The sequence below is a fragment of the Carcharodon carcharias genome, chromosome 11 (genome assembly GCF_017639515.1).
Source record: "Carcharodon carcharias isolate sCarCar2 chromosome 11, sCarCar2.pri, whole genome shotgun sequence".
NCBI classification, from domain to species: domain Eukaryota; kingdom Metazoa; phylum Chordata; class Chondrichthyes; order Lamniformes; family Lamnidae; genus Carcharodon; species Carcharodon carcharias.
The window spans coordinates 103,701,461-103,716,985 of NC_054477.1; the positions used below are offsets into that span (position 1 = coordinate 103,701,461).

The 15,525-nt window shown below is 40.9% G+C and overlaps 1 protein-coding gene across 1 annotated transcript in view; it reads left to right on the top strand.

Annotated features, from left to right (window-relative positions):
• The window catches only part of LOC121284432 (protein diaphanous homolog 3-like), a 784,525-nt gene that overhangs the window by 539,830 nt on the left and 229,170 nt on the right, over positions 1 to 15,525 (top strand). Inside the window, exon 22 of the mRNA XM_041199892.1 lies at positions 2,338 to 2,467. Within this exon, the coding sequence (XP_041055826.1) occupies positions 2,338 to 2,467 (130 nt within the window). The remainder of the gene's footprint in view (positions 1 to 2,337; positions 2,468 to 15,525) is intronic.

A 15,525-nucleotide genomic window follows, 5' to 3' on the forward strand; every position in this document is an offset into this window, starting at 1 on the left:
TTTTACAAAGCATAAGCTGTTGTTTAAGCAGAGTCAGTAAACTATTTTACAGAGGAGTTACATAGTTAATTCACTCTTGCAGAGAGCTGGCACAGACATGACAAACCAATTGGCCGCTTCCTGTGCTGTAACTATTCTATAGTTCTGTTTATTAAAGGGCATGGGGATTAAGGATAATAGTGGGACTAGAGTAAGAGCTTATACAGAGGAAATCACCAGTGCAGTCTTCATGGGCCAAAGGATCAGTTTCTATTGGAGTATGCGATACACCTTATACATAACAAAGATGGGAAACTTGATCAGAGCACTTTAAGTGGATATGAGGCTGGGTCAAAGGATAGTTTTTGAACCCATTGTTCTAACCAGTTACCCATAACCACTCCCTGCAGCACCCTTCCACCAGACTTTGAATATCTAGAATTCTAGGACCATGTGCTTGTCCTAGATAGGCTTCAAACATGTTCCTGGCCTCTGAAGAAAAACTCTTGAGAAAAATACTGGATGTACACAAGAAACAATGCATGCCCCAATAATATTTAAACCCTCGCGCAGTGCTAGCAGCTCAGCAACCTCCTTCCGCCCTGACCACTCCCCCAGCAATATGCAACTCCGTTTAACCTCTTTTCAAATTAAACCAAAAATAGAAATATATAACGTTTATATATTTGTGCCTGTGTATTATAGGAATTGTATTTTTTTCTTGCTTGTGAACAGCTAGATATCCTTGATCATCAGTGTTTTTTTTTTGACTGAAACACAGGTTTGTAATTCCCGTTTGGTAATTTAGAGTGACACAGTAAACTTCATAACTACATTTGAATTGATGACTGAATTATGGTACCATGAAATCTGCAGCTGAATTGAGCAAAAAAAAGAAAAGCTTAATTCACTACATTTATAGACAGAAACTTAAATCATAACACTTTCATGTCTCACTTTTTGCAATTCAAGGGTTATCACTGAATTATGTATGCTTTAGCAAAATTAGATTTCATGTTAAGATGTCTCAGGGGCATATATATCTTAAACTTCACATTGTTGATATTTGTATTTATCCTAATAACACAGTTCGCCGTCTCTTGCTCTCTAAGTCTCATCTCTTGCAAATAAATCCTGATATTTTGATTTACGCATTTGTGAATCCTGCCTGCATGCTCATGTTGACATAACTGGAAGATAAACAATGCAAAATTATTAGCTCTTGTGATTTTTTGAGGGGTGAACTTGTTTTTTTTTCATATGAATTGTTATGTGCTTATCTACGTTCCTTCAGTTATTAAAAGACTCCAGTTGGTTAAGTGACAGCCATGGCTCAGTGCTAGTACTGTTTCCTGTCAGTGAAAAGAATGTGGGTTTAAGTCCTACTCCAGAGACTTGAGCATAAAATCTTGGCTGACCCTCCAGTGCAGCACTAAGCCAAGGACTCACTGTCCTTATTGGTGGATGTGAAAGGTCCCATGCAGTATTCAAAGATGAAAAGGGGAGACAATTCCCTGTGTCTTAGCCAATATATATCCCCCACTCAACACATAAAATAGATTACCTGGTCATTTTCTTATTGCTCATGGGACCTTGATGTAAGAAAATGGGTACTGCCATTACAATTGTGATTACACTTCAAAAGTACATAATTGGCTGAGAAGTGCTCTGGGACATGCTATATAATGCACTATGTAAATGTAAGTCTTCCTTCGTCTTTACATGACAGATGAAAAGGTTTGTGAAGTTCTGGAATCCAATAGTTACAACGTAGTGGGTGAACATAGAAACTGGGATGAAATGTGTGCTTGAATGAAATGTGTGTTGCATTTTCTTTTTAGAGCCAGTCTCCTGTTCTAGGTGCTGGTGCCATAGATTCAGAATATATGCCTAATTATTGCAGATTTGTTAAAGATAATTTTTAACTAGTGTCAATCCTAATATACATGGGAAACATGATCACACAAAGAGAATATTATTTTTGTATTTATATTGGTTGAATTATTGTTTGTCATAGAAATGTGTACTGTAAAATCAGAAAAACAACAGAAAATGTAACCCTAAAACTCATTTTTGTAATTGCTGAGTACATGAAAATGAAAATGTATGACCGTAGTTCTGACCTCGGAAGTAGAAAATCAAACGCTGATAGAAAAACTGAAGGCAGTGCAAATCTAAAATTGAGACCTGAAAATTAACCTGACGTTCATTATGTATTGCCTTCTGCCTTCCTCAAATATATGTAAAGAATGTAAAAATAAAAATGTTAACTTGTTGAAAATGATTTATGAAAGAAAATTAAACGTCACCTGATTGAAACATTCTTAAATTTAAATGAATTTTTTTTATGTTCCTCAGCTAAACGATACCAAATCAGCCGATCAAAAAACCACATTCCTACATTTCCTAGCACAAATTTGTGAGGAAAAGTATCCAGATGTTTTAAAGTTTTCAGATGATCTGCAAAATGTGGACAAAGCTAGCAAAGGTACAAGTCTATATTTTACATTCCAATAACATTTAAAGAATATCATCCACTAGATGATGGAATACACAGTAGAGTCCCGCCATTTGCAACTTCCTTGTTTGCGAATTCATTTACCCAGGCTTTTTACTTTGTAGACAGCATCGCCCATTGCGTGAGCAATGCTGGCTTGTCTGTGGTTCCTTCTCTCTCTCTTTTCCTAGGGAGACAACAGCCATGACGGAGCGTCCAGGGCTACAATAACGGCTCTGTTCAATTTTAAATCTTCACTGATATATTGCTCAGAGGCTCCCCTGTCTGTCATATACAGGTACTGCATCACATTTTTGCTGGAGAGTCCAGTACTGCCCTCACATGGCTGAAACAGATCTAATTGAATCCCATTAAAAAACATGTTCTCCCTTCGCGATTTCACCGTTTGCATGATATTGTGGGAATGTAACCCCTGTGAATGCCGGGACTTTACTGTACATTTCAAGTGGAATGATTAATGTACTTTGTGGTCACAAAAGCATATGCAATATCAGTTTGTTGTATAAACTTCTGCTTAAGCATTGAAGTACAACAACTACAGCAACATGTAATAAAGATAGGAAATGTTGAGAATGCCCTGCTGGTCTGGCTGCATCCGTGGCAAGAGAAATAGAGTTAATGTTTCAGCTCGATGACCTCTTACCAAAACTGGGAGAAGTTAGAAATGTTATAGGTTTTAAGCCAGTGAAAGTGGGCAGAGTGGGAAAAAGAACAAAACGGAAAGTCTGTGATGGAGAGGGTGGTGGGAAATGTCCCAAAATGCTTCAAAATAACATTGGGAAACAAAATTTGACACTGAGCCACATAAGTATTAATGCAAATGACCTAAAGCTCGATCAAAGAGTTCAGTTTTAAGAAGAATCTGAAAGGAGGAAAGAGAGGTAGGGTTGTAGCGAATTTTAGAGAATAAATTCCAAGGCTTAGAGCCAAGTCAGCTAAAGGCACAGCCAAAAATGGAGGGACAATAACAGTCAGGGATGTTTAGGAAGTCAGAATTAGAGGAATACAGCTATCTCAGAGAGTTGTGGGGCTGGAGGAAGTTACAGAGACAGGCAAGGTTAAGGAGGAATTTGAAAGTAGTGATGAGAATTTTAAAATTCAGGTGCTGCTTAACTGAAAGCCAATGTATATCAGCAAAGATGGGGGCAAAGGGTGAACAGGGCTTGGTGCAGGTTGCATGGGCTGCAGAGCTTTGGAAGGCCTTAAACTTCTGGGTGTTAGAATGTGGGAGACTGGTCATGAGTGTATTGCAATAGTCAAATCTAGAGGTAGCTAAGATGTAGCTGAGGGTTTTAACAGCAGATGAACTGTAGCAGAGGCAGTATTGGGCAATGTTACAGAATTGAAATAGGCAGTCTTAAGGATGGCATGGATATGTGATCAGAAACTCAACTTGGGATCAAATATGACATCAACATTGCAAACAGCCTGGTTTAGCCATAGACAGTTGCTGGAGAGAAGGGTGGAGTTGGTGACCAGGGAATGGAGTTTGTAATAGAAACCAAAAGACAATGGCTTTGATCTTCCCAAGATTTAATTGGTGAGAATTTCTGTTCATCCAGTACTCTGATAAGCAGTCTGACAATTTAGAGACAGTGAAGTCAAGAGAGGTAAGCTGGATGTCATCAGTGAACATCAACATTATTGTTGACTCTTAAGTAGTCTCTGAAATGGCCTTGAAATTACTTCTTTTTTGGTTCGTTCATGAAATGTGGGCGTCGCTGGCTCAGCCAGCATTTATTGCTCACAGCAATGTGGTTGACTCTTAAATGCTCAAACCAGGTAAGGACAAAAGATTTCCTTCCCTAAAGGTCATTAGTAAACGAAAATCAGCAATGGTTTTGTGGTCATCATCAGACTTTTAACTCCAGATTGTTATTGAATTCAAATTTTACCATCTGCCATGGTGGGATTCAGACCTGGGTCCCCAGAGCATTACCCTGGGTCTCTGAAGTACTAGTCCAGTGACAACACTACTATGTCACTGCCTCCCTCAATTATATCAAACATTCCCTACTCAATTGTATCAAACCACTACGAAAATATTGAATAAGAATAAAACTGGATAAACCATCCAGCATCAACTGAGGCACCTGACATGACAAAGGCACATTGAGCCCAGTGGACCCTGTAAAGCCTTCTTCACCAACCCCCTGGATACTTATGCCAAAATTGGAAGAACTGTTCCATAGGCTGGACAAGCAACAGCCTAACATTTCATAAGAAATAGGAGCAGGAGTAGGCTATTCGGCCCATCAATCCTGTACCATCATTCAGTAAAACCATGACTGATCTTATTGTAGCCTTAACTCCACTTTCCTGCCTGTTTCCCCTATAATTCTTGACTCCCTTGTCAATCAAAAATCTGTCTAACTCAGCCTTGAATATATTCAATGACCCAGCCTCCGTTGCTCTCTGTGGAAGAGAATTCTAAGCACTAACAGCTCTCTGAGGGAAGAAATTCCTCCTCATCTCTGTCTTAAATGGAAGACCCATTATTTTTAAACTGTGTCCTCTAGTTCTCGATTCCCTCACAAGGAGAAACACCATCTCAGCACCTGCCTTGTCAAACCCTCTCAGAAACTTAAATGTTACAATAAGATCACTTCTCATTCTTCTAAACACCAATTAGTATAGGCCCAACCTGCCCAATCTTTCTTCATAAGACAGCCCCTTCATCAAGGAATCAGCCCAGTGAACCTTCTCTGAACTGTTTCTAATGCACGTATGTCCCCACTTAATAGTTGAGGTCCCAACACTGACCTCTGTGGCACTCTACCAGTTACAGTTTGCCAACCTGAAAAATGACCCATTTATCCTGGCTCTGTTTCCTGTCAGTTAGCAAATTCTCTATCCATGCTGATATATCACCCCCAACACCATGAGCCCTTATCTCGTGTAGTAACCTTTTATCTGGCACCTTATCAAATGCCTTTTGGAAAGCCGAATACACTCATCTATTGGTTCTCCTTTATCCACCCTGCTTGTTCTATCCTCAAAGAACTCTAATAAATTTGTCAAACACGATTTCCTTTTCATGTTGCCTCTACACTGATGTATTATGATTTTCTGAATGTTCTGCTGCTACCTCTTTAATAATGGTTTCTGGCATTTTTCCAGTTACAGATGTTAGACTAACTGGCTTATAGTTTCCTGCCTTCTGTTTCCCCCTTTCTCGAATAGTGATGTTACATTTACGGTTTTCCAATCAGCTGAGAACTTGTCAGCATTTAGTCATATTATTTTCCTGGTACCTTTTCTCTTGTGTTTATGATTGTTTTAAATTCCTCTCTTCGCTTTGTCTATTGATTTTCTACTTTTCTTGCAGGTTTTCTGTGTCTTCTATTGTTAAGGCAGATACAAAATACTTGTTCAAAGTCTCTGCCATTTCTTTGTTTCTCATTATTAACTCCCCAGTCTTATCCACTAAGGGACCAATGCTTATTTTAGCTACTCCCTTTTCATATTCTTTTAGAAGCATTTTTCTGTCTGTTTTTATATTTCTTCCGAGTATTCTCTCATACTCCAATTACTCACATTTTTTAGTCATCTTTTTAATGATTTCTAAAATTTTCCCAATCTTTTGGGCTGCCAGTAATCTTTGCAGCATTTTACATCTTTTCTAATAATTTTATACCATCCTTAACTTCCTTAGTTAGCCATGGATGGTTCTTTTTATCTCAATGGAATGTACCTTTGCTGAGAAGTTATGAAATATCTCCTTAGATGTCTGCAACTGCTCCATCATCTTACCTTTTAACCTATTTTCCCCGTGCACTTTAGTCAACTGTCTCTTCATACCTGTGTAATTGTTTTTATATATTTTTATTTTTTTTCTTATTTATCTTTATTTTATTCCAGCTACTGTCAGGCAGCCTATCCACCAGTGACCTCTTGCTTTTGCTATTTCTTATCTCCACCCAAACTGATCAAAGATCAGTTCCCAAGATCATTTCTCACTACTGTACTGATCTCACCCTTTATTAACAGAGCTACCCACTTCCTTTTCCTTTCTTTCTGTCCTTCTGAAATGTCAGATACTCAAGAGTATTCAGGTCCTAGCCATGGCCACTTTGTAATAGCTGTTATATCATACTCATTTATTTCTATTTGTGCTATCAATTCATCATCTTGTTACAAATGCTGCGTGCATTTAGATAAAGAATCTTTAATTTTTTTCTTTTTACCACTTTTCCCTACTCTGATCTTATTTGTTGGTGCATTCTTATTTGTGTATGCTTGCCTGTCACACTCTGGTTATCACTACCCACATATCACCACCTTGCACTGTTGCCTTTCTCTTTAATTTTCCAAATCTCCCTTCATGTGAATCCTCCCTCCAATATTTAAGTTCCCTCCCTTCCCACTTCAAGGGGGGCATTTTGACAACAGTGTAGTTTTCCCAATGGTGTAACTGGAAGTGTGCACCACTTCCCCTCTCTTGCTTTTTCCTGTTTCCCATGCAAGTACAAATAAAAATTTAAAATGCTGGTGGTGTGCACTGGAGACATGTGCGATTCATGGTGGAGGATGCTTTGCTGCTACAGTGGGCTATAAACAAACCTCCTGGTAAACAGTGAGGCTCTGCATCCTGGCAAAAACTTTCCTGCCCAACTCCATTGCTGTTAACATAAGACTTGAGAGCACAGCGGTGGTACAGATGTTTTTCAAAATTAAATTTCACATGTAAATATTTCACATTACATTAGTTTCACTTTATTCATGTGTGCATCATCATTTTTTGGGACTAGCTTAGTCAGAGAGCTGAATGTACTGGCACGTTTCATGGTTGTCACACATTGATGGTTATAGGGGAGTTAGGGACATTTCCTTTATGTGGAAGAAACAATGTGGTTTTTTGTTCCCCCTTTATTGAATGCTGTTCATGTTAGTGTCTAATGTTGTATTTGCCACCCTGTGGGGCATGGCTCAACTTGCAGACTCAGCTGGATAATTGAAATGTTACAGGTGAACTAAAAGCCCTGGATTCTGCCAGCCAGCACCCTGAGATGGCACACATTTGGACAGAACTGATACCAGCCTATAGGCCTCTAATTTTCTTACTTGACTGTTCCCACCACCACACCCCCAACCCCCCCGCCCAATCTTTCCTCCCATGGATCCCTCTTCCACTCCGCCATGCTCCTGACCCCACTCCACACCCCCCGCCCCTCACCAATCGCTCACCCTTGCCAATCCCAGGCATCTACGCAAGCTGCCACTCTCTTGCTCCCCTCCCTTGTGCTGTAAAGTTGAACAAGGAAAACTGCTGACCTTACACACAACTGCTCAAAGCCAACTGGTGCATGCCATCTTTAAACAAACGTGAACTGGTTGCCTCAAGATTCTCATGTGGTGCTGACTTTATCTTGAAGGTAGGACATAATTTTAAAAGTTTTATGCTAATGTGTACTCATGGCATGCAAATGTGTTACAAGTATGAAACCCCACAGGCCGATGTGAGGCACAACATGGCGCAAACACACCACTGACTTTATCTGTGCATCTCAACCAGCTGTTGGGAAATCGAGATTTCGCATCCGGCATAATTATATCTCCCACGTTTATATACCACGTTTTCCCCTCTTGCGGGCTTCATGAAATTCCATTCCCCAAGTTCCTCTTCAGCCCCGAGGAGGTACCCTTAACTCTGGCACCAGGCAGGCAACATAGCCTTCAGGGCTCACACTCTAAGCTGCAGGGAAGTATCTGTCCTCCTAACTATACTGCCCCGACTACAACTACATTACTTTTTACTCTCCCACTTAAGTGGCTTCCTGCCTCATGTTGCCGTGGTCAATTTGCTCTTCCTCCTTGCGGTCCCTGTTCCCTTCCCATAAGTTGCAAGAACCTCAAACCTGTTGAATAATTGCAAGGGCTGATGCTCCTCCTTTGCCGCCTTTTGGATCCCCATACCTGCCTTACTCACAATCACACCCTCCTGTCCCTGACCATGGACCAAATCTGAAGTACCTTGCCTAAGGGGTGTAAATGCCCCCTGGTAACTTTCCCCCTCCTCATGCATCGCAGTGTCCGAAGCTTGGGCTCCAGTTTATCAACTTGGAGCTGAAGCTCCTCGAGCTGCAGAAATTTACTGCAGATATTGTTGCCGTGAATCACACTGGTGTCCATCAACTACCACATGCTTCAGTTGCATCATATCGCCTCGCCTGCCAACTTTCTTGTGTTTAATTTCACTAATTAGGTTTCAAGTTTAGAAATATCACTTAATTGTTGTCTCTAGTTGCACCAAGGAGTTTAATTACTTGAGCTATAAATTTAATGCAATACATATATCTCCCCAGTATCTATTTAAACTACTGCCATGGTTATAGGGGTAAACCTTAAAAACTCACCAAACAATCACCTACTCGCTCACCTAATTAAAGCCTTGAACACTCATCAGCTTCCTGAGGCTGAAAAAAGTATATAAAAAGCATTACCTCCTTCCTCCTCTGCAACAAACTCCCACCCGCAGCAAATTCCCAAGTTAGCACTTGTTCCTCATTGTATTCTTGTCTCGACACACACTGTGCCCCCACAAATAGTCCAATTCACAGAATTATTCCTTCCTGCTAATACCCCAGACTCCTCCATTATCACCCCTGGGTATGTCCTGCCCCAGAGATAGCGACATAGATAGCAGTATACAGTCAAGAAGGCGTGGCACTGGGAGTCTGCAAAATTGATCCTTGGCCCCATGAAGCCTAATGGCATCAGATCAAGCATGGGCAAGGAAATCTTCAGCTGATTCGGATGCACGGCCATCCCTCAGCTGATGAATCAATACTCCTTCATGTTGAATACCACATGGAAGAAGAAGGGAGAGTAACGAAGGCAAAGAATGTATTCTGGTTGGGGACCTTCAATACCCATAGTGACTCAGTGACATTAATTGAAAGGACAATGTTGAAGCATTTTCAATCATCTTCAGCCAGAATTGGCAAGTACATGATTCATCTTGGCCTCCTCCTGAGGTCCCCAACATCACAGATGTCATTCTTCAACTAATTCAATTCACATCACATGATATCAAGAAATGGCTGAATACACCAGACACTCTTGTGTTTTTATAATGGTTTAAAGGTATCAATCACTTCTAAGGGATTGGGTAAACATGTTGTGGGTTCAGTTACTTAGACTAGGCACATAAAAACAGCTATACAAAGGTAGAAAGCCTGAGGACATCAGAGCTGTGCTGTGTGTGCTATTTTCTGCTCACAGGCCAAAGCGAAACTGAAACTGGATCACATGATATGATATACAGTATTGTTGCTAAATTTGCTGATGATGCAAAGATAGGTAGGATAGTAAGATGTGAAGAGGACACAAGGAAGCTACAAAGAGATATAGATAGATTACGTGAATGGGCAAATACCTAGCAAATGGAGTATAATGTGGAAAATTGCCAATTTTGGCAGGAAGAATGAAAAATAAGCATATTATCTAAATGGTGAGAGATGGCAGGGCTCTGAAATCCAGAGACATCTTGATGTCCTCATGCATGAATTACACGGGTAGTCTGCAGGTACAGCAAGTAGTAGGAAAGCTAACAGAATGCTATCATTTATTGTGAGGGGAATTGAATATAAAAGTAGGGAGATTATGTTTTAGTTATACAGGATATTGGTGAGACCACATCTGGAGTAATTTGTATAGTATTGGTCTCCTTATTTAAGGAGGTATGTAAATGCATTAGAAGCAGTTCAGAGGAGGCTTGCTAAACTAATACCTGCAATGGGCAGGTTGCCTTATGAGGAAAGGTTGGACATGCTCAACTTGTATCTGCTGGAGTTTAGAAGAGCAAAAGGTGACTTGATTGAAACATACAAGATCCTGAAGTGTCTTGACAGGGTCGATGCAAAACGGGTGTTTCCTTTTGTGGGAAAATCTAGTACCAGGGGCCTCTATTTAAAAATAAGGGGTCGCTCATTTAGGACAGAGATGAGGAGAATTTTTTTCTGAGGGCGGTGAGTCTTTGGAACTCTCTTCCTCAAGATGTGGTGCAAGCAGAATTCTTGAATATTTTTAAGGCAGAGCTAGATAGATTCTTTGTAAGCAAGGGGGTAAAAGGTTAGTGGGGGTAGGTGGGAATGTGGGGTTGCGGTAGAAATCAGATCAGGCATGATCTTATTGAATGGTGGAGCAGGCTCGAAGGAATGAATGGCCTATTGCTACTCCTAATTCGTATGTTCGTACATGACACACTTTCCTTCTAGTAATAACATGCTGCTATCCTTTAAAGGCATATTACAACATCCCCCTTTCTTTTTAAAGATACTCCCCCCCAACCTTCCAAAGATGTCTATTTTCAATACTTGTTCATGTTTAGCTACCATAAGGTAAGTGTATAGGCCTGGCAAATATCTAAGTCTCTAAAGCGTTAAGGTAATCTGCTGGTATGCCCAGATCTTTTAATGGTAACCTTGTTTGGGGGTTTCTTTAAAGGCTCACAGTGATCTGAGGGGTTTCATCCTTGGATTGTTCCTGGGTGCATTTGGGATCTTGTCCAAGATGGAGTAAGACTGTATGGTGGTTGAGAAGCTGGAAGGGATCTGATTCGTCCTCAGTTACACCTCGCCATTGCGCATTTGTATGTAATGACTTCACAGGACCTTGGTTCCAAGCAAATCCTTGTCACTTCGGCCAGTTGCCTTGTACGTTCTGTGGGATCCTCAATGTGAACTTGTCCCAACTGTAAACTTGGCAATTCATGTTTTTATCACGCATGTTGGTGGTCATCTCTTGCAGTTTTAAAAGCTGTTCTCTAGTTTCTGAGAGAGTTGAATGGGTAAGAGTAGGCAAATTGGTACGCACTGCACTGTTCTGCCAGAAATGAGCTCTGCCGGTGATCAAATAGTTGCACTTAAAGATGTTGCTCTCAGACGTAATATTGCAATGTATAGATCTTGCTTTCCCTGTCTACATTTGTGAATTAGGATGTTCATCATGCGAATCATTAGTTCAACTAAGCCATTAGATCTAGGATAATGAGGAGAAGAAGCTGTGTGATCGATATTCCACTTCTCACACATGTTCTGAAATCGCTTACCAATAAATTGCAGCCTGTTATCTGTAATGATCTCTCTAGGTACACCAAATAAACTGAAAATACCACTTATAGCATGCGTGACTGTTGTGCTTGATGTATTGTGCAACTGTCGATCAATGGGGTACTTCATAAAGTAATCGCTGCCAACAGTGAAATCAGTGCCTTGGACTTGAAAGAGGCCGGGTGCGATTTTGGACCAAGAATGGGCAGGAACTTAATGCAGAATTAGTGGTTCTTTATGTTGACTTGGCATATGCCCTTGAAATGCCTTGCACTTCTTAACGATAACTTCAATGTCATTGTTCATACCTGACCAAATCTTCTTGTCTGACCTATGCCCATGTGTGAGTGATTAAATTATTGAAGGATATCAGGTTGCAAAGATTCTATTATGATGACCTGCCTGCCTTTAAAAATGACTCCTCAGGAGATGCTTAGCTTGTCCTGATAAGGTCAAAATGGCCTCATGTGTTTGTGGACATGCTGAATTGAATCAGGTCATCCTTTGATGATAGTTTTTCCACAGTCTCTGTAGTGTAGAATCTTTTACCATTTCTTCTTATAGGTGCTGGCATTTGCGTTGTGCAAAATGTGCCAGATCAATTGACGGACTTACATTTTCCTGCAAGCGTAACATTGCAGTTTCTTTGAAAATTGAAACTGCCAATTTTGTCAAAACATTTTGGATATTTCGATGTTAGGTCATGAGGTAATAGGAGCAACTTCTGATGTTGGTCTGCGTGTGAGGTCTCACTGATTACATAGATTGTCACTAGTGAAAGGTCACGGCATGTAATCATCGGGCTTTAATCTCCATGATATAGAACATCTATTACACCCAGGAGGATTGATTGTACATGCACTCCAGGGACTACGGATCCTGCACATGGAATTAGTGAACCATTGTATGCTGAAAGTTGTACAGTAATAGGTTTCACCATGGCTTTCCATATCTGTGGATACATGTCTTTTGGAATTCGCAGAGGTAATATGTTGGCACTTGACCCTGTGTCAATCTTGACCAATAAAGAGTAGTTACTAACTTTCTTAGGTCAGGTAATTTGAATCTTGGCAAACACTTGGATGGTGTGACCACATCTATTTTTTCCACGAGACTGATGGTGTGGAACCTGTGTTCACTGTTCTTTTTGTCTCGTCGTGCACATCATCGTCATTTTCTGGTTTGTCAATCACCTTGTGTATGTTTCGGATGGGATACCACATCGTTGTTCTGATGGCTTGAAGGTACCCATTTTGTATGGCCTGTTTGATCAGCACACAGCTCTTTGTAGCTGCTTCATCCTTTGCTCTAGTACACTGCCACTACCACATGCCTTGTAGAATTGATGGAAAGCTAGGCGTTCCCTTGTTGCCTGCAGAAGGCCACACCTTCCACATGCCTTGCTAGGTTTAAGTGTTCTAGTAAATACAATTGGGGTTGTACTTAGGACTTGTAAGCTTTGTCAACCTGCAAGAATTGTTTTGCACTTAACGTACATCCATGAGTAGCCTTTGGATGCTATATGTTTTGGGTTTGTCTAGCACATCTTGCTGGAATGCTTCCATGGGAATTCCACAATTCTGTCTGCTAGCTCTGCTTTTGAAAAATCACAGTACGTACCCTTTTCTCTGCATTTGCTGAGGAAGTGGTCTGTGGATTCTGCAGGCTGCTGTCAAAATGACATAAACTCGAGTTGATGAATATGGAAGTCTAACTTGATTCTAAACTGGTCTTCCAATGTAATCCATATCTTTTCGGGATCCTTTAGCTCTTCTGCTGTTAATCCTGACGTGTTCAGCCTGTGTAGAATTTCATTTTCAATTGCTCAGTGAATTGTTATGCCTTGCTTGTCTGGTTCAGATACACCTGATTCAAGAAACCATAGCCCTGGACGCTGTTTAAACATTTAGAATTCAAGCAGTAGATCAGCTGCATCCCAATTCAAATTGGGGAATTTTGTGAGCATTTAGACAATACTCCTTTGATCTTCCTCCCTAATTTATTTAATTTATTGTTCAGCTACTCCCAAAGCCACTCAGTATAATTGCAACATTCTCTGGTTGATTTTTAATGATGGCTTTGTTTGTTTTCTTTCATCTGACTCTCCCTCACTCGCTCTCGACCTGACCCACAAGCTGGTCACTTGCCTTTCCCGACTTAGCTAACCCGATGCTGGTTCTCTTGATGCACTGTCCCACTCACTGAACTGACAGGCTACACGCTGCAATCTCAGCACAAGGGATCCTTCTGCTTACCAGTTCTTTATTTAAGCACTGTGTCTTCAAAGCTTTTTTGCACAGGTTTGTTTTGTTTCAACCTTCTAATGCTGTGGTTTCATTGTGGTCTGACCAAAAAGTCACCTCATGCCATGCAGCACAATCTAAGGCTGTTCACCCTGTCATACCTGTACTTAATCTGCTGCTTGGCCGTTTGACCACCGCTGAACACCATGTCATGTTATTGTAATGATATAAAGGCACCAATTACTCATAAGGGATTGAGTAAACACTTTGTGGGTTCATTTTTTAGAGTAGGTACATCAGCACAGCTATACAAAGGTAGAAAGCTTGAAGACATCAGACTGTTGTGTGTGTGCTGTTTTCTGCAGACAGGCCAAAGTGAAACTGAGATTGGATCACGACACACTTTTAGCGATGGCATGCCACTATCCTGTAATGACATATTACAACAGACACGGCAAAGGCTGTGGACTCTCACAGCATTCCAACTGTAGTGCTGAAGACGTGTGCTCCAGGTCTTGCCACGCCCCTGGCCATGCTGTTCCCAGTACAGCTACAAAATTGGCAACCACCTGACAGCATGAAAAATTGCCCAGGTTTGTCCTGTCCACAAAAACCAGAGCAAGTGCAGTCCAGCCAATTGCTGCCCCATCAGTCTATTTTCAATTATCAGCAAAGTGATGGAAGATGTCGCCAATAGTGCTGTTAAGATGCACTTACTCATCAGTAACCTGCTCATTGATATTCAGTTTAGGTTCTGCCTGGATCACTCAGATCCAGACCTCATTACAGCTTTGGTTCAAAAGACTTGCATTCCAGAGATAAGCTGTGAGTAACTGCCCTTGACATCAAGGCAGCATTTGACTTATTGTGGCATCAAAGAACCCAAGTAAAATTGAAACATAAGGGAGTAGGGATGAGGGATAGCTCTCCACTTGTTGGAGTTATACCTAGCTCAAAGGAGGATGTTTGTGGTTGTGGAAGGCCAGTCATCTCAACCCCCAGGACATCAGAACAGTATTCTGGGCCCAACCATTTTTAGCTGCTTCATCAATGACCTCTCTTCCATTACAAGGTGAGGAGTGAGGATGTTTGCAGATGATTTCACGGTTTTTAATCCCACGCACTACTCCTCAGAATATGAAGCAGTCCACACCTGCATACAGCAAGACCTAGGTCTAGGCTGATAAGTGGTAAATAACATTCATGCCACACAAGAGCCAGGAAATGAGAGAATTTACCCATCTCAGTGACACTGCCATTGCTGAATTCCCCCACCATCAACATCCTGGGGGCCACTGTTATGACAAGGTCCAGGACCAATTTGTTAAAATTTCCAGATGAGATCCCCAATTTTTTATGACAGGGACAGGACCCCAATTTTGTTATGATCCTGGGTGAGGAGGAATGAGCTGGCTCCCCTCTTTGTTCAACCTCCTCGATTGGTCACAACAAGGTTAGTTTAAAAATCCTTTCCCTATTTACTTTTTAAAATGAGCCAATTTAACCAGGCTTTCTTGAGTCAAAGAAGTTTATTAATTACTAAAACCTGAGAAAAAATAATAAAATGATGCAACACTCATATGCATGTGTATACACATTAGAAATGAGAAGAATCTAAATAAAAGTTTTAAAATATACAAATTAGTCCTTGGCTTGTTCATGAGGCACAGATGGTGGTACTTTGCAGCCGTTAAGTTTGGCGATTTCGGTAGAGCCGACTTTAGCAGATTCA